Source organism: Hipposideros armiger, unplaced genomic scaffold (genome assembly GCF_001890085.2).
Source record: "Hipposideros armiger isolate ML-2016 unplaced genomic scaffold, ASM189008v1 scaffold_431, whole genome shotgun sequence".
NCBI classification, from domain to species: domain Eukaryota; kingdom Metazoa; phylum Chordata; class Mammalia; order Chiroptera; family Hipposideridae; genus Hipposideros; species Hipposideros armiger.
In genome coordinates, this window is record NW_017731781.1 from 265,345 (window position 1) to 287,272 (window position 21,928).

The 21,928-nt window shown below is 54.0% G+C and overlaps 3 protein-coding genes across 6 annotated transcripts; all 3 read right to left on the reverse strand.

Annotated features, from left to right (window-relative positions):
- Nucleotides 1–4,917: 4,917 nt before the first annotated feature.
- On the reverse strand, nt 4,918–8,645 carry SPEM2 (SPEM family member 2). Its single transcript, XM_019664813.1, has 2 exons — nt 6,354–8,645; nt 4,918–6,216 (listed from the first exon to the last, which is right to left on the reverse strand). The coding sequence occupies exons 1-2, from the start codon at nt 6,469–6,471 to the stop codon at nt 4,940–4,942; spliced, it is 1,395 nt and encodes a 464-aa protein (XP_019520358.1). The 5' UTR covers nt 6,472–8,645; the 3' UTR covers nt 4,918–4,939.
- A 72-nt stretch (nt 8,646–8,717) lies between these two features.
- SPEM1 (spermatid maturation 1) lies at nt 8,718–10,437 on the reverse strand. Its single transcript, XM_019665020.1, has 3 exons — nt 9,856–10,437; nt 9,697–9,757; nt 8,718–9,480 (listed from the first exon to the last, which is right to left on the reverse strand). Exons 1-3 carry the CDS (start codon nt 9,997–9,999, stop codon nt 8,744–8,746), a joined length of 942 nt encoding a protein of 313 aa, XP_019520565.1. The 5' UTR covers nt 10,000–10,437; the 3' UTR covers nt 8,718–8,743.
- A 107-nt stretch (nt 10,438–10,544) lies between these two features.
- On the reverse strand, nt 10,545–21,922 carry NLGN2 (neuroligin 2). 4 transcript variants are annotated; one of them, XM_019665018.1, is made up of 7 exons: nt 21,631–21,922; nt 18,226–18,276; nt 15,959–16,108; nt 15,599–15,784; nt 15,288–15,480; nt 14,324–14,920; nt 10,545–13,514 (listed from the first exon to the last, which is right to left on the reverse strand). In XM_019665018.1, the coding sequence occupies exons 1-7, from the start codon at nt 21,734–21,736 to the stop codon at nt 12,641–12,643; spliced, it is 2,157 nt and encodes a 718-aa protein (XP_019520563.1). In that variant the 5' UTR covers nt 21,737–21,922; the 3' UTR covers nt 10,545–12,640. The 4 variants fall into 4 exon arrangements, with proteins under 4 accessions (XP_019520563.1, XP_019520562.1, XP_019520564.1 ...); XM_019665017.1 differs by having other exon boundaries at nt 15,599–15,808; XM_019665019.1 differs by lacking the exon at nt 18,226–18,276.
- Between the last annotated feature and the right edge of the window lie 6 nt (nt 21,923–21,928).

The window sequence follows — 21,928 nt, forward strand, 5'->3', positions numbered from 1 at the left end:
ATTTGGCTGTGACCCAAGAGATCAGATCAGGAAAACTGAAGACAGAGCTCTCTCACAGTCTGGAGTAATCAGGCATCGGGCATCCCTACATCTTACCTCTTCCCCAGAGGGTGACCTATGAGCCACCCTGAAAAGAATTAAGTTCTCTGGGCTCTGTGGGAATTTTTAAGATGCTGGAGATGGGTGTCAAGGGAAAGGAAAGTTCTTCTAAACTCTAAAGCATTGTTATGCAGTAGGATTTCCCGTAATGATGAAAATGTTCTAAATTTGTGCCATCCAATATAGTAGCTACTAGCCACCCATGACTATTGAGCACTTGAAATGTAGATGAGACTAAGAAACAGAAATTTTAATTTTAATTAATTTACGTTCTAATAGCCATATTTAGCTAGTGTCTACTGTATTGGAAAATGCAACTCTAGGGCCTTGGGGATAATGGGTTTAACTCTGCTGCTATAGAGGAGAAGCAGGAGAAGTATAGTCCCAGTTCTCATCAGGCCCTGTGGTTGGCCAGTGTCAGGAATGGGGCTGGGGTGGATGTCCTCAAACAACCACAGAACATTTCTCTCGCTCCTTTATTCCTGATGTACCTTTGTCCCCTCTTTTTCTGAGGGCCTCATCACACACTGATATCCCCACTCAGTGGTCTCCCCTGAGTTGTTGGGTGCTTCTTGGCGAAGGTGCCTGGGAGATAGAGCTTCACACTTGTCCCTGCTCACTCCAGACTGTCTTTGGCGGGCATCAAGGACCACATGCCCTATCCGGATGCCTGGCCCAGGACAGGGGGTCTTCCAGTTGATTTTGGGAGGCATAGACATTTGGCGATAGTTCTGGCAGACTGGAGGAACTGTATCCACAGGGCAGTGCACCCAGTCTTGGCTGCCCGCTCGCCGAGACGATGGTTGTAGCTCAATTAGTACAGGTACCTCTGAGAAGGTTTGTGGGTCATTGTAGATCACCTGGGCCTTGGAAGGGCAGGAGTTCTGACTGAGTGGGACCGAAGTCCTTGGTACATGCTGCTCAGCATCCTCCTCCTGAGTAGCCTCCTCAGATACAAATGACTTCATCAGAGGCAGTGTTAACTTTGGGGTCTGAGATGGGCTTAAGACTTGGAGAGAGTCAGTACCTAAAGCAAAGCCTGGGTTCTTGTGGAGGTCAGGATTTGGAATGAGGCATGAGTCCTTGTGGAGGCCTGATTCTTTGGTAAGGCCTTGAGTCTTGGAGAGGTCAGAGTTTTGGATAAGGGCTGGGCCCTTACAGGGACCAGGATCTTGATTAATTCCTGGGTACTTGTGGAAGTTAGGGTCTTGGGTATGTTCTGGGCTCCTGTAAATTCTAACATCTTGGGTAAGGCCACATGTTTTTTTTACTTCATTGGCTTGGGTAGGGCCTGGATTCTTATGGAGGTCAGAATCTTGAGTCAGGCCTCGATTCCTGTAGTCTCCTGAGTCTTGGGTAATGCCTGAACACTTATAGAGGCCAGAGGTTTGGACAAGGCCTGGGCTCTTGTGGAGACCAGATTCCTGGGAAAGGCCCGAGCTCTTGACACCAGAGCCTTGGGCAAGGCGTAGACTCTTCTGCAGGTCGGAATCTTGGGTAAGACCTAGACTCCTAGAAACTCCCAGATCTTGGGCATTACCTGTACCCTTGTAACCCCCAGAATCTTGAGAAGGGCCTGGGCTGTTATGGAGGCCAGTTGTTTGGAAAAGCCCTTGACTTTTGTAGAGTACAGTCTCTTGGTTTCCTTTTGGATTCCTATAGATTTCAGAGTCTTGTGTATAGCCTGAGCTCCTCTGAATATCAGAAGTTTGAGAAAATGGTGTGTTCTTATGGAGGGCAGAGGGTTGGATGAAACATGGGCTCCTAAGGATACCTGCATCTTGAGGAGAACCTAGGCTCTTTTGGGAGCCAGAATCTTGGGTAATGACTGGATTCTTGTGAAGACCAGAGTCTTGGGAAGGCCTTGGACCCTTGCAGAGATAAGGGTGTTGGGTAAGGCCTGGAAGCTTATGTAGGCCTGGATCTTGAACAAGACCTGGGTTCTTATGGAGGACTGGATCTTGGGTAAGGCCTGGGTTCTTGGAAATTCTAGAGTCTTTTGAAGGGCCTGGGGTCCTTTGGAGGCCAGAGTCTTGGGTGAGGCCTAGACTCTCATGAAGTTCAGGGGTTTGGGGTTTGATTGGGAGTTGGGAAATGGTGGAGAACTGGGGAGGGATGGATGATACTGACTGAGGAGACTTAGAGGTTGGGGTTTGTATTGAGGTGGAGGGCTTCTGGTAGTTGGTGGGTTGATGATGAACAAAAGATCTGGGAGAAGCAAGAGGCAGAGAAAGAGTGCATGGTGGAGGAGTGGTGTGCAGTGAGCTCTGGGCAGCAGTTGGAGAATGAAAACAAGGTTGAGAAGGTGAAGCATCCTTGGAGTAGACTAGGAATTTGGGGTAGACTGGAGCCTGGGCATCTGTGTTTCTCTTCTCAGAACTGCATGAATGGAAGCTGCAGTAAGGAAAGGTCTTGTGCTGTAAGAACTTGTCTTTGGCATCATTTGAGATCTTCCATTCCATATTCCCCAACTCCAGGTAGCCCAGTATAGATCCTGTGGAGGGCTTCACAGTGTCCCCATTAAGTTGCTTCGATGTTTGCTCAGCTGTACCAGAGCTCACCAGGCCCTGTCCTTCTTGGGACCTGGAGAGGGTACCCAAGTCCTTTCTGGAATACCCAGCATTCTGGGTGGGGTACACGTGGAATAAATTCTGCTTTACCCTGCGGGCATCATAGACCACATGGCCAGTGGAGAGACCTTGACTGAAGGCAGTTGGGTTAGAGGGAATAGGAGTTAAGATGTGGGTAGGGGTAGGGATAGGAGCAGGAACTGGTGTGGTAGTCAGGGCCCTGACCAGTGCTGGTGCTGGAGCAGAGATTGGGACAGGGGCCGGTGTAGAGGCTGGGGCAGGAGTAGTAGTAGCAGGAGCAGAAATTAGAGGAGGGGTTGGGGCAGAGATTGGGGGAGGCACCAAAGTGTGGGCATGGGTATAGGTTAGATGAGCACAGGCCAGGTTGCTGGCTTGGGTGTGGGCTGTTATGTTCTCAAGGGTCTGGCCCTGGGAGTGGTCTAAGGTATGTGAGGGGGCCTGGGCTGGGGCCAGGACCAGGGTATGGGCTGAGGTGTGCTCAGGGCCATGGACCTGGATGGGGGTATGCTCAGGGGTGTGGACTGTAGAGTGGATCTGGGCCTGGGTGGAGGTGTGCTCAGTGGGGCAGGCTGGGGAGTGAGTCCGGGTCTGGTCGGGGTAATAGTCTGGGGTCTTAATCTTATTCCCTTGGGGCAAGTGGAGTGGAACCATATCTAATTTGCCCATCCTGGGGAACTGGGAAGATGTCTCTTGCCTGGGGAGAAAGGTGGCTTGGGCCTTTGAGGCTGTAACCTGAAGGGTCTCTCCAGTTCCCATCATCCCCTCCTTCCACAGTCCCCATGAAGTCTCCACAGGAGCCTCAGCATGTCCACACTGAAGTGGCATCCAGCAGCACCTAGAAGCCCTCTCATCATTCGTGTCTGGTATCGAAGAGTCAAGGTGGTTAGGGTGCCTGAGCAAGAAGCTTGGGCGATGATGGAAGTGCGAAGAGACTCTTGAGCACAGGTTCTTGGGATCCACAGAGCAGCGCATACACATGGGATGGCTGCCTATACAGCTGGGTTGCTTGTCTGCAAGGGAAGAGGGGATGGGACAAGGTCTGGGTTACTGAGGGGGCAGGTAGAAGAAAGGGGACAGGCCTATATCACCTTGAGCTCATGCTGTGGCCCACTCACCTTTGGGGAAAAAATGATGGAAAAGAATCCGCAAAGAACTCTTCAGATTTCTCCAGAGCTAAGGGAAGCAGGGGAGGGGAGAGTCCAGAAGTAGGGTGAGCCCTGAAGTCCAACCTTTGACTGGCCAAATCCCAGCAGTCCTCTCACCTCATCCCCTCCCACCTCAAACCCCAGGGCTCCCCCAACCCTGCTGCCCAGACCCCGCCCTGACCAGAGTCACCACATTGATCCCCACGTTGAGCAAGATGAAGGCGCCTAGAATCAGAAGAATTGAGTCTCCTAGGTCCTGGCACTTCCTGGGGTTGGTGCCAGAGCACACTGGGGCTCCATGGTGGACTCGTTCACCCATGACTGGGGGTCCCAGGACTACCTGGGCCCCCTGACTCCCACATACTCACTGGGAGCCAAACTCTTCTAGTGGGGGAGGGGGAGAGGGGGAATGGGTCATAATGGAACAGCGGGTAGTGGTCACAATGAGGGAGGAGGAGGAAAAGAAGGCCCAAGTTTGCATTCCCTGATAACTGGATTCGAGTAACCTGAGCCTGGTTAGTCAAACAGGGTCCAGAAGCCTGCACACCTACCCTCTTGCCCTCATTGCCTGCTGACTCACTCATTCAAATACTCATATATCCCAGCTTCTTGACCATTTCTGAGACTGGGAAGACCATGGCCTCGGAGCCCTGAGGAAGGCCTAGAATCCAGAGAGTTGGCCTTGTTCATGCCCTTTGCTGGGTTGTGAGCCTGAATCTGCCCAGATGTGGAACCTCCAGGTCTGGAATCTAACCTCAACTTCTTGTGCGGGGCTAGGCCTTATGAAGTCCCTTTGGAGACAGGGAGAGCCTCACACAGAGCGGGTGCCCAGAGACCAGTGGTTTGGAGTCTGCAGCTGCAAGATCTACTTAGTGCCTGGAGAAGGACCAGGAGGGGCCTGCAGGCAGGACCATAGCTGCTAAACCAAGGGAAGCAACACGCCAAGGGGACACTGGCTTCTCATTTCATAAAGACAAGGGCAGGGATTCAGGCTGGCAGAAGGAGTGGCACTTTCCACCCACAGACCACCACAGTGTTTCTTGGACTCCGTTGCTCTTTATTCCTCTCTCCATGCCCTGCCCCATCACCCACATTTGCCGCTGCTCAGTTAAGTTTCCCAGTCCGGCTCCTGTGCAGCGAGGGCCTCGAGGTTGAGCTAGAAGGTGGTGGCAGTGAGTTGGCCCGTGCTCTGTTCTCCTGCACCTGCCGCTTCAGTTCCAGACTGTCGTATACCTGGTAGTTGGCATTGCCCCCCGGGCTCCGGCTGAGCGGCATGAAGGAGGGTAAGGGTGTGGGGGGTTCAGTACCCTGGACTTCAGGCAGGGGCTGGGAGGAGTGGGGGAGTAAGGCTGAGCTGGGAGCCAAGGCCCGTTGATATGAGGCCTCACCCAACATGGTGAGGGAGGTAGATGTGGTCAGAGGGTGCCGAATGGGCAGCGCCTCAGCCCATTCGGTTGTGTGGCGCCGTACCTCATGGGCATCTCGGGAAGTGTAGCTCAAGTGTCCTGTGGATGGGTGGGGGCTGCGGTTGGGCTGGCTGTAAGCATGGCTGGGGAGGCTCCGACAGTGGGACTGTGGGGAGTAATGTTCCCGGGCTTCGGGCCGGGAACCCCGGGGCACCAGGGCAGATGGACGCTCAGAGCCTTCCAGACCACGCCGCTGCTGATCGCATGAGTCATATAGTAGCTGGCCCCCTGAGGGATAAGAGCTGTGTCCCCCAGGGACCCAGGAGGAGTTAGGGGGCAGCCGGCGGGGTGGTGGTAGAGACGAAGTCCACTGCTCAGCCTCCATATTGCCCCAGGTATGGGATTGTGAGCAATGGGGCCCATAGGACTGTAGCCTCAGTTCTGACTTGGCTTCCACACGCTTGGGCATGCAGCGCAGCTCGGGTGAAAGATAGAGAGAGGGTGGTGGCAGGCTGGCCAGGATCCCACCCTGTCGTCCCCATAGCCTCATGTTGGAGGGTAGCCCCATTCGCTGGTAGAGCCCTCCCCAGCACACCCGTGGACACTTGGGATGTGGGAAAGACAGGTCATCCTCTTCCTTCAGGAAGGAGTGCAGGTCCTCCTGATCGTAAGAAGGCATCAGCCGCAGCTGTGACATCTTGTGGCTGTGATGTTGGTTATGGAAGAGTAAGCGGTTTTTGGGGAATTGTCTGTGGTTCTTCTGACTCTTCTGGTGTCTGCAGGGGCGGCGGCGGTGGGAATTACGGCGTTGGTAGGGGCAGCTGCGGTTGTGGAGATGGTGGTAAGAGGAAGAGGAGTAACAAGTGGGCTGGGCCATCTTCACTTCTACGGGGTCCAGGGTGCAGTGAATGTGGACGCCTTGGGCCTTGGCTGGGGCATCTTTGGAGGAACTTTCACGAACCTGCAAGATTTCATCTGGGGGAGGCAAGAGTCCATGAGGGCAAAGCAATTGTCAAGAGTTCAGGTTTGGGAATGCCGGGGCCTGGGTTTCTAGGGCTATGGAGGTAGCAGGGTGAGGGTGGGAGCGTCCCCTACCTCTCTGCCATACTTACTTTTCTGATTAATCCAATCAGTCATCTTGTCTAAGGCATTCCGGAGCCCATGCCACATCTGGGGGTGGAGTAAGGTGGGGTGGGAATGAAGGCCAGGCTCTCCACCCTCAACTCCCATGCCCCTCCCAGCCAAGACTGCTCTTGCAGGTGAAAGTGCAGGCTGCAACTGGCTCCCACCCTAAGCCCTCTTCACCCTTGAGGGTGGTCCACTGCCATCACTGACCACAGTTGCCACATTGATCCCAATGTTGGCAAGAATGATGAGGCCCAGTAGCAGGAATAGAAAGTCCTCAGCATCCTGGGGACTTCCTTGGTATTGATTGCAGCACCCCAGGGTGTTATACCAGAGCTGGTTTTCCATGGTGGGGGGGTTCTAGGGCCACCTGGGCCGCCCCCCCCCACCACCAGCCCCAACCCACGCTGCACTCATGCCAGGACCTGGGGACACCTGCCAGCTGATGAAGGAGCAGGGTCATAATGAGGCATGTTGGCAGGAGTCACAATGCAGAGGTGGCAGCTCTTTTATCCATTCAGCTGGCCCTTTATACGGCCATCTCTGCCCTTGGCCCAGTCCCCAGATATCCCAGAGTTCAGCCTGTCCCTTTGTCTCCGTGGGAGCTTGCTTAACTGGACACCTGATTCCTGATTTGTAAATATGGTGGCTACAGTAGTGAGAGAGTCTTTATAGGGACTGAATCATGAATAAAGGGTTTCCTCTATTTCATTGTTCTTTTGAGACATTATGGTAGCTTATGTAGCCTGTTGGTACTCCCCATCTACACCTACTTGGGGCTAGCATCTAAGGTGACTAGATGGATGAGTAACAGCAAGAGTCCCCTCTGAGGCGCCTCGCTGTACCATTACCTCCCTGTCCTATCCATTTCCTTGTCATAACGCTTCTAGCAGCCACCCTATCCACCCCTTCCTGGGCAGGGATTTCAAGGCTAGGTGTTGGTGGTCACTGAGCCCATTAGCCTTTTTGCTTGCTGCCTCTGCCAGGGACCACTCCTAACCATGGTTTCTCTCCTTAACCAATTACCCTCCCACTGAGCCACACCTCCAAGTTGAAAAACTGTTAGCTGCCACCTTAAGAAAACCACATAAAATTCAAAAAGCACAAAATAGATGTAATTGTTGATATGACAATAGGAACCTTTGATTTAAATCAGGTTCATCACTGGGATCTTGTGAAAGGGGTACCTTGGGGACCAGGAGTCATTTGTTTGCACAATGAACAACACAGCAGAATAGAGGAACAGCCAGAGGGCATTTCCCATCAAGACTCCAAATACATAGTAGGTGTTCAATACATACCCACTGAATGGAATCAGCTTCAAAAGAACAATGATGTTAGCTAAACGAAAATGAATAGAGAAACAAGGCAATTCACAAAAGGCCTATCTGCTCACATTCCAGGAACCCATCTGGTATGAAGGTGAGGTCCAGCTCCTTCAGCCTAGGCGCACTCACATGGCCTTTTGTTTCCTAGTTATGTGTGTGATTGCTTGTGTATGATTGTCTAGGAGTAGGGTAGGGCCTGGCTTTTCCTGCTCTCCAGTGGATGGAATATTCTGATGAGTTTACATGGCAAATTGAGGAAGGTGGGAGACTGATGGGCCAGGCTGACTCAGTAGCAATGGGAATCTACCTGTGGAAGCAAAGGGATGGAACATCTAAAGCTGTGAAATTGATCCTTGGTGTCCACGTGTCCATGAATAAGTCACTTGGCCTCTCTGAGCCTGTGTCTCCTCATTTGTGACATGGAGGTATGAATCACAGGAGTGAGGTCACAGAAGGCTGTGATGTTATGATGAGACAGCCCTTGAGAATGTCCCCAATATTTCATCCTCTGCACTAAGCCTGCTTCAGTGTACAGGAACTTCACATTCTGACTGGGAAACTGTTAAGACCTAGCTATCTTCACTCTCAATCATTCCCCCCACTTCAAAGAAACCAGGGCTTTAGAGGGAGCCACACCTCACCTGTAGCTGCAGCCTAAACCTGGGCTCTGGCAGGAACCAGATCTCTGAGGGGTTATGGCCCTGGGGATGAGGGTATCCCCACTAGTGCAAGACTGCCTAGTGATCTGGGGCGGGATTGGGGGGGGCCTTCTCTGGGCACTAAGGAAAACAGGGTAGAGGCTGATGGGAACCTTGGAACCAAGAAGGGCCTGGGAATGTGCTGAGGACAGGGTTGATGGTGAGGTTGAAGCTAAGAGGTTGATGAGGGTCCTCAGGGCTGTCTAGGCCCTGTTGCCAGGGAGATCATTCCCTGGACAACCAGGGCTTCTGGGTGCTGTGTGGCACCCCACCCCTACCCCCCGTCCCACCCCACCGCAACACACACACACCACCACAAGCCACCTCCTCTCTTTTTTTTAATTCTCCCAGTCACCTCTCTGTCAGGGGACGGTATACCCAGTCCTTGCCTGTCCCTTCAACAGTGCTGGTTCCAGAGGCCAGGGGGTAACAGTGGGACAGGGCCTCCACCTCCTGGGTCAGCTCCCGGAGCCGCCGCCTCACATCACGGGCGTCATACATTATACGGCCTGAGGAGCGGCGCCGGTGGATATATGGGACAACTGCTGGGCCCTGGATGGGCAGAGGGGCTGGCGGAGCTGGTGAGCACTGCTGCTGCTCTCCTTCAGCCCCCACCCTCCCTACACTGTTCCTGTGGCTCAGGACCTGTGGGGTGGGGGGTGGAGGGTTCACAGGGTACACATAAGCCTCTAGGCCCAGCTCTGACAGCATCTCTCTTCTGAGGGGCCTTTCCTCTACAGTCTGCTGGAAGCGGATTGTTTGGGGAGGTGGCTCCACAGCATCCTGGGCCCAGGGAGCCCAGAACCCCTGGTTGGATTGAAAGTCTTCCCAGTCTGCAGGGCGATCCCAGTTGTGGGAGCAGGTTGCTGGGTGCTGATGTGGGAGCCTCTTGTCATCAGTGTCAGGAGCCCACGCTACTGGGCAGTGGACACGGCATGCTGATGAGCGTCGATGGCGATGACGATGACGGCGAGTGGGTGGGGGGGTCACGGTCATTTTCACAGGGTCCATGGTGCATCGAAGGTGGACTGCAGGGGAGCTCTGCTTCAGGGTCTGGGTCTTCTTCCCAGGTGAGGATGACTTAGCTTCTGTGAATCAAGGAGAGGTGAGAAGCTCGGGGGGTAGGGGTGAGGGGTGTTGCAGAGATCGGCTCCTACAGGGGTTGGAGTCAGGGTGCAGGGAGAGAAGCTGGAGAGCTATGGCATCTAAGAAGGGAGAGCCAAAGGGGACAGGGCCAGCTTAAGGTTAGAGCTAGAACGCTGGTATCTGCTTCTCCTATGTCCCAACACCCAAGTGCCACTTACCTTTCTCACAAACAATATGGCAGAACATGTGGTGTAAAAAGCCACGGAGTTTGTGCCAGAGCTGGGGGGAAGAACACAGTGACCCTAGGCAGGTCCTCGATACCAGGCCTGCCCCCCCAGCGATCCTGCCAGCACCCTCCCACCCAGGCGTGCCCTGACCAGTGTCACCATATTGATGCCAATATTAATGCAGATGATGAGGCCCAGCAGCAACAGGATGGAGTTGCCCAGGTCCTGGCAGTTGTTGGTGTTGGGGCTCTGATACGAGGCCCACCCAGACCGTGGCCATTCAGCCATGGCCATGGGGGTCCCTAGGGCCACTGGGGCCCCTAGGCCCCCAGCCCACTGTGCCACAGAACCAACCAGCCCGTCTACCTGTCCCAAAGGCTCCTAGGGGTAAGCGGGTCACAATGATGCTGGGGCTCTCCCTCACAATGTGGCAAGAGGGAGAGTCCTGGGCCCTCGGCTGATCCTCTAGCCTGGGCTGAGACCTTGGCAGAAGCCAAGCCCTTCACCTTGTATGCTTCTCCTGCAGTCAGCTACCTGGACAAGCCCGTAGGCCCTTAGGTCTGTCTGGTGTCTGCACCCATCAGCCCGTTTGATCCTTCTCTACACCAGGCTTTATACTCCACACAGACATGGGTCCTGATCTTAACTCCCTAAACAGCTCCATTACCATGGCAATCTTACCCAGCACCCATTCTCCCTTTCTCTGACACCTCTGGTGCTATTCACTGAAAAGGGCTTTGGGTGTAGACCCCCACCTCCTTCACCAACAGTCACTTCCCCAAGGCTTGTTTCTTCAGAGCCCCCTACTTCCACCTCCTAACATCACAACAGGCATAATCAACAGTTAAACTTTTATATTTACAATATTCTCTTCATCTTTTGCCAGGTTTAAAAATGTGTACAGAGCCGCGAAGGATGGGGACATGGGATTATCAAGGAATTGTTCTGGGGAGAAGGGCTGGGCATTGGAGTCCGTGGCTGAATCATGTGGCCCCCCAGCCCCTCTCCCATGCCCCAATTTGGGGGGGGGCATCTGTCTACAGGGTTCAGGGCCCGGGTCCCTAGCATTTAGAGGGCATAGCTGTTTGGAAAGGAACTAGACCAGGCAGGGAAAGGGGTGGGAAAAGAATGAAGTTTCCATGGGTGGAGGTGGGAGAAGGTACAGTCAAAAGGCAAAGTTCTGGGGAGCCAAGACCAGGGATTCTGGATCTGGGAGTCAATGGAAGAGAGCACCCCACCTCCTACTCAAGTTTGGCACTAACAACCCACAAAATGCCAGCAGATAAGGATTCTCTCCTTCCACTGGTGTCCCTAAAAACCTTTCCTGACATGGTTCTTTTACCCATAGACTCAAATCCTTTCTCTTCGGGTCCCTCTGGGCAGTCACCTTACAAATCCTTTCAAATTTTTCCTGCTGTTTACCCAAGCCCTGTCCCCCACTGCCCCCTCCATCTGTTCCTCAGCATAGCTGACCTCATTCTCTCCCCAACCTGTCCCATGAAGCCTTTCTCCCCTGCTCTCTTCCCTTCCACCACTCCTTTCCTTAAGCTTTGGCAGCTGAGGGAAGAGGGAGCAGGTCAAAGAAAAGGAGTGGGCAGCTGAGGGGAGAAGCTGGTCTGACAGTGAGACATGGGACAGCTTCAGAGGGAGATAGAAATGGGGGAAAGGGAAATTGAGGCAAAGGGAGAAATGAGACATGGTAAAGACAGGAGAGAGACATAGGTGGAACCCTTTTAGCTGTCACCTCCATCTCCCCTGTAGCCCACCTGCCTCCACGTTTACCTGTCCTGGCCCAGGACTGGCACATTTTGAGGGTCTTCACCCCGGAAACCCACCTACCCAGTTTGGCACGGATGAGCAATGGTCTGAAGACTGAGGGAAAGGCTGTCTTCAGACCCCAATGAGGGCTTTGGTCAAACATGCATGGCCTCTATGGGTGGCAGGTCCCACACTCCTGACCCCCCCAACTCAGCATCTCTGGGAGAGAGAGTAGAGCTCTCCCCTCAGGGTTTATACATCCCCCTCAGCTTCTGTCAGTTTGAAGTCTCTTCCCACCTGCTGTGTGGGGAGAACTTAGGTGCTCAGCCTGAGGCCTGGGGGATGCAGGAAGTGCTGGAGAGAAAGGGGCAATCTGCATGGGAAAACACACATCCACATGCAAGAACATGTTTTTACTCAGAGAAATGTACCCTGGACCCATGGGAAAACAAGTTCCCAGGCAGCACAGGGTTGCACGGATCTCCCCTGTCCCCTAGGCAGGGATTCTGTGTCTGTCATCTGTGGAAGGCAAGGCCTACCCAGGAGAACGTGCTTCACCTGACTTGTGCCAGGGGGGCTAAACATGCTTTGCCGGGGCAAACGGGGGAGTGAGGCGGGGGCGGGGGGGGGCTGTGATTTCCTCCATACTTGCCAGTTACCACCCTGGGTTATCTGGTGGCCAAGGGTCACGGTATGTGAACACACCATTTCCAGGGTCTCCATGGGGGCGGGGGGGAGGGAGGAGATGGGAGAGGGCATGAGGGAACATGATTCTGGGATATAAATCCCCGCAGAAATTCTTTGAGGGGGCCAACATGTGTCCAGGGCGGCAAAAAAAACCTCACCCTGCACATGGGAAAACACACCCCCTTGTGAGAAAGCACACCTCTGCGTGGGAAAATCCTTCCACGCTTCCACACACCGAAGACTGGTGTCCCAATGGAGGGGACAAAACGCCCCCCAGTTGTTCAAAGGCCCAGGTCCAGAGAAGAGAATGGGCCTCTCTGCACGGGAAAAACACGCATCCCAATGAGGAAACCCAGTTCCACCTAATGCTTCTCCACATGTGACAACTCCACACGAGAACAGCCTGTTGTCAAGTCGTCCTCCCTGCCTTCTGAGTGGCACTTCCTGTGGGCGGGAGGGCTGGGGAGGAGGGCCCCCCCAAAGCCGCTCCCTATACCCGGGTAGTGGAGTGGGGGTGGGGTAGCGTGTTGTTGTGGCTGGTAGCAGTGGGGGGAGGAGCGGGGAAGGGCCCAAAGGGATGGAGGGAAGGGGGTGGTGGGGGAGGTGGTGGCCCCAGGCCACTGGGCAGCAGGGTCAGAGCCCCGGGGGCCAAGAGAGGCACATCGTCCGGTGCCCGGCGCAAGGCCAGGGTGTAGTCGGGTGGGCAGGCGGGGCGCAAGGCCTCAGCAGGGTCCGCCCCGACACCACCGCCTCGCTTCAGCTGCAGTGATACCAGCTCTTCTTCTGGTGGCAGCTCTCGGCTGGTGGCGGGGAGCAGGGGGCCCCCACCAGGCACACCGGAGCCTGAGCCTCCTGGGGGGCTGAGCCTCCTGCATCGCAGCTCCTGCCGCCGGTCCCGCTTGTAGTAGAGAGCAGCAAAGGCAAGGATGTTGAGGAAGAGGAGGGAGGCGCCCACAGCCACGGTGACGCTCAGCTCCGTGGAATAGTCCCGGGAGTCCCCGGGGAAGCGGTCATAGGCCCTGGGGCCTGGCTCCGGTTCAGGTTCCGGTGGCAGGGTGGCAGGTGGCGGGGGCCGGCGTGTGCCCGGGGCGCCGGCGGGTGGGCGAGGTGGCCAGCGCGTGGCATAGGGAGGCAGGCGTGTGGTGGTAGTGAAGACCTCTGTGTGCAGGTTGTGCAGGTGGGGCACAAGCTCCAGCCAGAAAGCCACCTTGTTGGCGCGGTAGTTGTCACGCACGCGTGGCTTCAAGCCAATGTGCAGGTACTGCTTCTCTTTGCTGTTGAACTTGCTCCACACCACCTCCTCGAAGCGGTTGGGCTTGGTGTGGATGAACTTGGTGTCCTGTGGCACGGGCTGGTTGGGGTCGCTGTGGGCACAGGAGGGCAGGGAAAGGAGGAGTGAGGGTGAGGCTCTGACAGGTGTGGAATGGTGGGTGAGGAATGGGGAGGGAGACAGACCCAGATGCAGAGAGCCAGAAGGAAAGTCAAAGAAAAAGAGGCAGAGACAGAAATGTATACAAAGAGACAGAGAAACTGCCAGAGACAGGGACAGAGATACAAAGAGGGATGGAGACAGACTGCCAGAGCCAGCCAGAGATGAGGACAGAAGGACAGAGATAGGCAGAGACAGACAGAGAGATAGCCAGGAGAGGCAGAGGCTGAGACGGAGTGAAATAGAAACATAGAAATAGGGAGACAAAGACACACGATGAAATTAGCAAGCAAAAAGCAAACAGGTCAAAGAGAACAAAGGGAAATGGAGAGATATGAATGGATTTCAAGAGAGAGATGTAGAGACAGCAATAAAGAGACAGACAGACAGACACAAACCCTTACACATACTCAGACACAGATGGGAGCAGTCAGACAGAGGGCAGAGCACTGAGAGAAGAGAGGGTGGGTAGGCAAGGGAGGGAAGGAGAGACAAACATGGAGCCAAAGCCACCAAATGAGCCCACCCCCAGAAAGGACAGGGACCTTTCTGTCTAACTGCTGAATCTCTAACATGCAACTCAGTGCCTGGCACAGAGAAGATATCCAGCAGGTGTCTGTGTCAAGAAGGCAAGAGTGCCTTAATGGAGGGATGATAGCCTTGTGAGAAAGAGAAGGAGCTGAGGATGGAAGGTGTGTGTGCCTTGACCTGCAGGGTGCCCCACCCAGCCCCTCTGGCCCTCACCCAGTCTTGGCGAAGTTGGTCCAGTAGGTCATGACCACGGCGCTGAGCATGACATCATTCTTAGAGAAGTTGCAGGGGAAAAGGTCAGTGGCACCCACCATGGGCACACCAAAGACGTAGGGGAGCTCATCCCCATGTGCTGCATCTGCCCACTCGGGCCGGCCCTCAGCCTGGCAGTGGTGGTAGAAAGTGTAAAAGTAGACAGGGGACTGGTAATCGGCATGCAGCTTGGCGGTGGCCACAGCTGGTGCCACCCATTGGTGGTCAGTAAAGAGCGCCAACAGGGTCTTGCGCCGCATCTCGCCATTGTCCCGGTCGGCCCAGTCTGTGTACATAAACTTGATGGTCTCCCTCAACACATCCTTGCCCTCTGGGTAGCCATACAAGTTGTCCACAAAGTTGGAGACTGTGAAGTCGAATGCGCTGGCAGACACGCCATCCTCGCTCTCTGCTGAGTCCTCCACAAACTTGAGGCCCTCTCCTTGGTTGACACCAATGAGCATGTCGTAGTTGAGGAATTCTCCCTGCTGCATGAGGATCTCAGGGTCATCGGGGACGACGTCACCGTCCACCACGGGCCCGAAGGCGATGTGGTAGCTGGGGAGAAGGAGTCAGGGTCTCATCAGCTGCTCACTGGCTTCCTCTCAGTTCATCACCTGCTGAGCCCTCTGCCCGAAAGACCCTTCTTCCTAGTTAAAATCTTATCTATGCATCCTTCAGGGCACTTGACCTGTTGGGAAGTCTTCCCTGAAGCACTTCCTGGCACCTTGTTCATACTTGCTCTGTTTGGACACCTCCACTTAGGGAAGGTTTCCGAGAGAAGGCAGGGACACTAGAGAGGCATGAAGCCCAACTCTCCTTGCCAAATAAAATGCCTGTGGGCACCTCTAACCCTCAACCTCCTTGGGATTAGCAAAGAGAATGAAGACCTGGACCCAGTTCTCTCCCACCCCCATGACCATACCGGGCAGGCTGCACATCCTGGTCCACCAGCTCCCGGGAAGGCTTCCGGCGCAGACACTCCACAGCTTCAGCACTGTCCTCTCGGTCACAGCCCACCTTAGCTGCCAGCAGTCGCGTGTACTTGAGCGGCTGGTAGTTGACAGACCAGCTGGAAATGGCAGTGCCACTCTGGGCAATGGCCTTCTGGAATAGCCCTGGTGGGACAGGTAGGTTTAAGGCTGGGAAGTATCAGCCCAAGAGAGAAGGGGAACCTGGAAGGTTCAGGAGCAGGGAAAGGGGATGGGATGGGCAGGCTGAAGAGGTTACTGGTACCTTCTGAATGGTGGGAGAGGATCAGAAGGTTGACACAGGAGGCCCCTGCCCCAGACCCAAAGATGGTGATGCGCTCGGGGTCGCCCCCAAAGTGGGCAATGTTTTCACTGAGCCAGCGCAGAGCCTGGATCTGGTCCAGGAGTCCATAGTTGCCTTTTGCAGCCTGATCTCCAGTGCTGAGAAAACCTGGAGGTAGAGGAAGAAAGGGGGCTACCTGTGGGTGTTACAGTGCCCTTGTCTCCTATCTGAGCAGCTCAGTTCAACCCAGAAGCCATTCTGCTGCTGCTGGGCTTAAAGGAACCCCTCCCACCAGGCCCACCTCCCAGACTCCGGCCCCTAGAATTGGCTGTCCCCCCTCACCGAGCACCCCAAGCCGGTAGTTGAGTGTGGCTACAATGACGTTGCCGTAGGCAGCCAGGACAGAGCCATCGAACATGTTTCCAGTGCCCTCCATGTAGGAGCCGCCATGCAGAAACAGCATCACAGGCTTCTTCCCAGAGTCCCGGATATCTGCGTGGGGAAGGGATGGGTGGGTGGGCCAGGGGTTGGGGAACAAGGACACAGTGAGACCAGAAGCAGCACCACCCAGCTCCAAGGCCTGCTGAAGACCAGCCCAGAGCTCAGGGGACATGTCACTCCCGTCCCTGGGGGGCAAGACCGGATTCCCCTCCCTCCCTCCCAAGCTAGCCCTGGCAGGTGCCTCCCTACCTCCTGCCAGTCTGCCTACAGCACTTCTCCAAGTGCCAGGCAGACCTTCCAAGAAGCCTAACAGAGGCAGGGGTTGGGGGTAGCCCTCCTCAGGGCATCTGTTGGATCCAGGGAATCCCATCCCCACACACACATAGCAAATCTCCTTCCTGCTCCTAGGAAGAGCAAGCTCCCAAGGCTGGCACTAGAGCTAAAGACACTAGGAGAGTCCTGGCCTTTCCTCAGACTTAGGCCTTGGGTCTCAGCTCCATGTGGTAGCCTGGTCTGTGGGTGAGGGGGTGACAGGCCCTAGGGTCCCCAGGGGCTCAGTCTCCTCCCCGCCCTAATTCCTTTCTAGGTCACCTCCCCAGTCACCATGGCAACCCCCAGCCTAATTACTGTGGCAGAAGGAGGCAGGGTAGGAAAGATCCTGCTTAATGAAGCCAAGGTGCAGCTCTCAGACCCCTCAAATTGGCCTGAGCCCTGGGTTCTACACCAGACCCCTCTCTTTTCATGTCCCAAAAGGATCCCATAATCACTGCCACATTAGTAGGCACTCCAGACTGGACTAAGGGTGACTAATTCCAGAAAAGGGTGGAGTCTGAGAGGGCTTGCCACAGTCCCCAAGGCTACATAGTAAGTGCCCTGCCCTGCAGCACCTCCATGATTCACCACAGCACCAGGGCTGGGGTCACCCCTGACCCACAGGCCCTTCTCCTTCTTGACACCTGCAATCTCTGCAAAGCCTGAGCACTCAGCAACAAGAACCAGGCCTGGGCCTCCATGGCTGGTCCCTAACACCTCTGCCTACCTCCCTTAACCTGCTAGAAACTTTCTTCCAGCCAGAAGGTCAACCAGTAGGTCACTAAGGCACTCCCCTCCACCCCCCACAGACAGCTTCCTGCCTCTGGACTCTTAGGACCTCCTCGGCCACCTCCCTCCACCTGACTTTGCCCAGGAGCTCCTAGGTGGGCAGTTCCCCCTCTGTGTCCTCCCCAAATCCTGTTCTTCCCTTTGTTCCTGAACTTCCAATGGCCTTCCAGCAGTTCAGGCTGGAGTCTCCTTTCCTCCAAGGTCCTATCCTAAATATCCTCTGTTACCCCCGATCCTCACCCAACACCTCCACTCCCAGTGTGGGGGGAGGGGAGTCAGAAAGGGAAGGAGCAGGAAGTGGGGCTGGGGCAACAAGAATTCAAAACCAACAACCAAAAAACAGGGTCAAGAAAGAAGAAAGAAAGAAAAAAAAAAACAACAACCAAAAAGCAAGAAGCTCTCGGGGCAGATTCAACAAGAAAAGGAAAAAAAAAAAAATCCGTTTTTGGAAAAAAAGAAAAAAAGAAAAAAGTTCTTTGCATTTTTTTTTTTCAAAATTTTGTGGTGAAACTTCAAGATATTGGGCCCTGTTTTCAAAATTTTCCAAATTCTTTAATTTGCTTCAAATATTTTCATTTTCTGCATCTGACAGCCTTTTGGAAATTTGTAGCAAGTTTCTAATGTTTCAATTGTGTCATCAATTTGCCAACTTAATTTTTTTTCAAATGTTGTTTTGCTCCAAATTAAAATTGTTTTTTCACATGTTACATTTCTCAAGTTTCAAAACAGTCCAAATTTCTGTCAAACTCTAAACATTTTATCCAATTCTTTGGTATGTGTGTTTTTTTTTCTGACTTTCCAATTTCTTTTTTCTCTTTATTTTCGCCATGTTTAGCTTTTCTTGCAGGTTTTCTAGTGGGTCCAACATTGTTCAAATTTCATTTGAAGTTTTCATAATTCTTTTTTCCAATTATTACAAATTTTTCTTTTCTTTTCTTTTTCATTTTTAGTTGGGAGAACGACTGAGGGCCTTGAGGGCTGTGGGGGTATTTAGTTAGGGGCAGGGCTGTGAACGTGAATGTCCTCTTATCAGCAACCACATGCAGCAGCGGGATTTTTAAATCTACCTGTGTCTGGCGGATTGAGCGTCGCCTCGTCACGTTTTTTTGTGAGCGGACCTAAGACCGGGAACACAAAACAGAGAAAAAAGGACAATTTTGTGGGGAAAGATGGGGGTCGGGGGAGGTGGTGGATGGGGAGGGGAGGAGAGAAAGCAGAAAAGGGGAGGGTGGGGGCAGAAAAAATAAGCCAAAAAAAGCAAAATTTGTTTGCAAGAAAAAGAAACCAAGAAAAGAGAAAAACGTTTCTACAACCCAATTTTGTTCCCCTCCCCGGAAAAAGTCATGCCCCAAAGAAAAGGCTGGTTTTGGGGGGGTGGGGTGGCTGAGTGGGCTGAGGCCTGTCTTAAAGACATATTGACTTGGCTGGAAAGGATTTGGCTTGTCGATGTGTTGGCTAATTGCTGGAAATGAAACGGTGTTAGAGGGGGGGTGGGAAGGGAGGGGAATCTTGCCAGGGAGCCGGGAGACCAAGGCCAGCTGTGCCACCTGGGGCCACCACTCACGCAGGCCCTCTTCAGGGCCAGCCAAGCACCTCCCTGTTCCTCCAAGCTGTAGAGAGGAGGGGCTGCAGCAGAAAGTACTCTGCTTCCCTCTGGACCAATCGGGAGGGCAGAGGGTAGGTTGGGGTTGGGAGCAACCTGCCCCCAAAGCTCACAGCCCCTGGAAGTCCTCAGCTCTCCACTGAGGGCTGTGGGTAGGTCAGCTAAGGCTGCCTGCCCACCTACCCAGCCTCTCAGCTGCCAGCATTTCTCTTCCATCCACACTCACAGGCCTGGCTTCTCACCTCATCTCCCCAATGTGGGGTGAAGCAGGGAAAGGGGTCATCAGGTCTTGCCCTCCACTCCACCTCTTCCCTCTGCACCCCCCAACCTCATCCCTTACCCAGACCTGCTCTCCTCCCTCCAAACGGTAAATTTCCCACCAGGGGTACCAGCCCCTCACCAACCCCTGCTCTAATGCCAAAAAGCCCCCCTCCCCAATTGGGGGTTCAGTTCACAAATAGGGAACAGTAATCACAGTGCCCTGAGCCAGCCTGACACAAAGTGTGCCCACTGTCAAGGAAAGGGCCCAGACTGGGCCCAGAGTTTGGCTTCAGGTTTCTTTCAGATTGGGGGATTGGTCAGGGAAGATCTGGAACCCAGAGGCCTCATGGGGTTTCCCCAGGCTGACTGGTTTCTCCTCAACATCAGGGGGAAGGATGGGTCAGTAAGGCCCAAGCCAGCCTCTTAAAGGCTTCTCCCAACTGGCAATGGAGATTAGGATCAGGGTTTGTTCTCTGTGACAGGATGGGGATGAAGTCAGCAGGGCATGCATGCTCCTGAGAATATTAAGAGTGTGTATGTGTGTGTGTGTGTGTGTGTGTGTGTGTGTGTGTGTGTGTGTGTGTGTGTGTGTGTGTGTGTGTGCCTGAGTCAACCTCCTCTTCCCAGAGCTGGTGTGAAGATTCAGTGAGATCACCTGAATGTGTCACGCCCCAAGCAGGTCTGCAGTAAGTGATGGTTAAAAATATAGAAAGTGTGGGCATGGGTGGTGTGGGGGCAGGGTGGACAATTTATGTGGAGGTGTTGGCGTAGACAGTCCATTGGTGAGAAGTGCTGGGTGGATGTTTTACATGGGGGTGTGTGTGATGGGATAGCCCACTAAGGGCGACATTGGGACAGCCTATATGAAGATGTGGGGGGGTGTTGAATGTTGAGATGGGCAGTCTGTTATGGAGGCAATGGGGTGAAAAATTCACAGGAGAGAGGCTGCTGGGTGGGGTAAGTGGTCCATGAGGGGACAGGGGAATGTGGAGCAGATAGTGCTCATGCAGAGGGTGTTCGGGTAAATGGTCTATCAGGGTGCTTGGAATGTGGATGGGATTGGAGTGAAGGATACTTCCATGTGTTGTGTGTATGGGTTGCTGGGTTGCTATAAGGCATGGTTTATATGGGGAGGGGTAGTTAGGATGTTAGAGTACATGGCTGGTGTGAGCAATATAAGGTGGATAATCCATTCGGGAGGTGTTGGGAAGACATGGGTGGGTTGAGGTGCATGAGGTGTTCTGTGATTGGCATGAGAGAACTTTGGGTACAAGGACTATGGTGTGAATGGCTTGGTGGAGTACATGGTCCAGGGTGCAGGGTTTTGGGGAAGGCTTATTTATGTATGGGTGTTACTAGGGCACATGATCTATATCCAGGGATATGGGGAGCCACAGTTGTGGGCAATGGGGTACACACTTTTTAGAGAAGTGTTGGGGTATATGCTGTGTGAAGGTGCTGGGAATTGTGATATGTGGGATGTTGGAACACATACATTGTCAGTGTGTAGGTTAGTTGGGTACATGACCTGAATGTTGATAAGTTGAGATTCCTGATCTGTTGAGGGACTTGAGTACATGATGTAGGGGTGTTGGGTGTATAGGATGTACATAGAAGGGTCCCTGGGTACCAGGCCTGTGTGTAAAGTTGTTGGAAAATGGCCTGTGTGGGGATGATAGAAGTGGATCTTCTCTGTGAAGTGTTGGGGTGTTTTGGAGTAGTGACATGGGGGCTGTGAGGATGGTCTATTGGTGTGGCTGGTATTCTGCTGATTACCTCTGTTGTAGACAACTAGAAAGTACTCTGAAAGATACTCTGGTTAATCTTAATATGCTGAAGGTTGGCAGGTGGACAACTGCCCGGGGTGGGGTGGGGGGTGGAGTATGCTGGAGGCTATGAGCAGGGTTGTAGTGAACTGAGAGTTCATTGACAAGACAACTAGTTGGACAGCCCCAGGGAAGGTGTTCTAATGGGAATGGGTGGGCTGTGCTGTGAGTGGAAGGGCCCTTGGCAAGGAGTTTCCATGATCCTTCAGGGTTGTATAGGGGTCAGTGAACATGACATCTTGGAGAAGAGGCACTTAGCTCAGGCAGGGGCTTTGAATGTGACATGATAGATGGAAGTCTGCAGTGCTGGCTTAGGGGAAAGTAGGAGTCTATTCTGTCCATCAGGTACAGATGTTTCTAAAGTCCGCCAGGGACAAGCCCAGGCCTGGGGGTAGGAGGTGGGGCACAGCTGGAGTGGGTATCTAGGCAGGTGATGGATGCCTCTCCATCACCTGATCACCCTCAGTGGTCACTCAGTGTGTGCCTCTGTGGGGACAGGGTGGGTAAGTCCAGCCTAGTGCCTGCTGACCTCACCAATGGCTCTCTGTGGGCACAAAGAACTTCTGGGGTGGCTGTCTGTGGGACTCGTTCCTGGGACTGCCTGGCAAGCACCCGCAGCATTCTCAGAGGCATGCAGAGCGGTCAGGGACATACTGTCCGCTCACTGTCCCCACAAAACCTAGCTCTCAGCCCGGACTGTGACTGTGCCAGTGCCTGAGGGTTTGCATGTGCGTTTGTGGGCTGTGTCCACGGGGAGCCCAGTTTGGTTCCCGTGCCCTTACCGTCCTCAGTGGGCACGTAGAGGTTGAGGTACAGGCAGTCTTCGCTCTGGTTCTGCACGTAAGTGGCAGCTGCCTCCAAATTGTCGGTGAACCACACAGGCAGCATGATGGCGGGCAGTGCCCCGTGCAGATTCTGCGGGCAGGCGGGCGGCAGGGTGGTGGCGTTGCGCACGCCGGGCCACGAGGCAGGGGCCTCGGGTGGCTGGAAGCGGCGGGCGCCCAGGGGTGGCGTGGCGTAGGGCACGCCCAAGAACTGCACGACGGGGCCCAGGATCTCGTTGTTGAGCTCGCGCCGCAC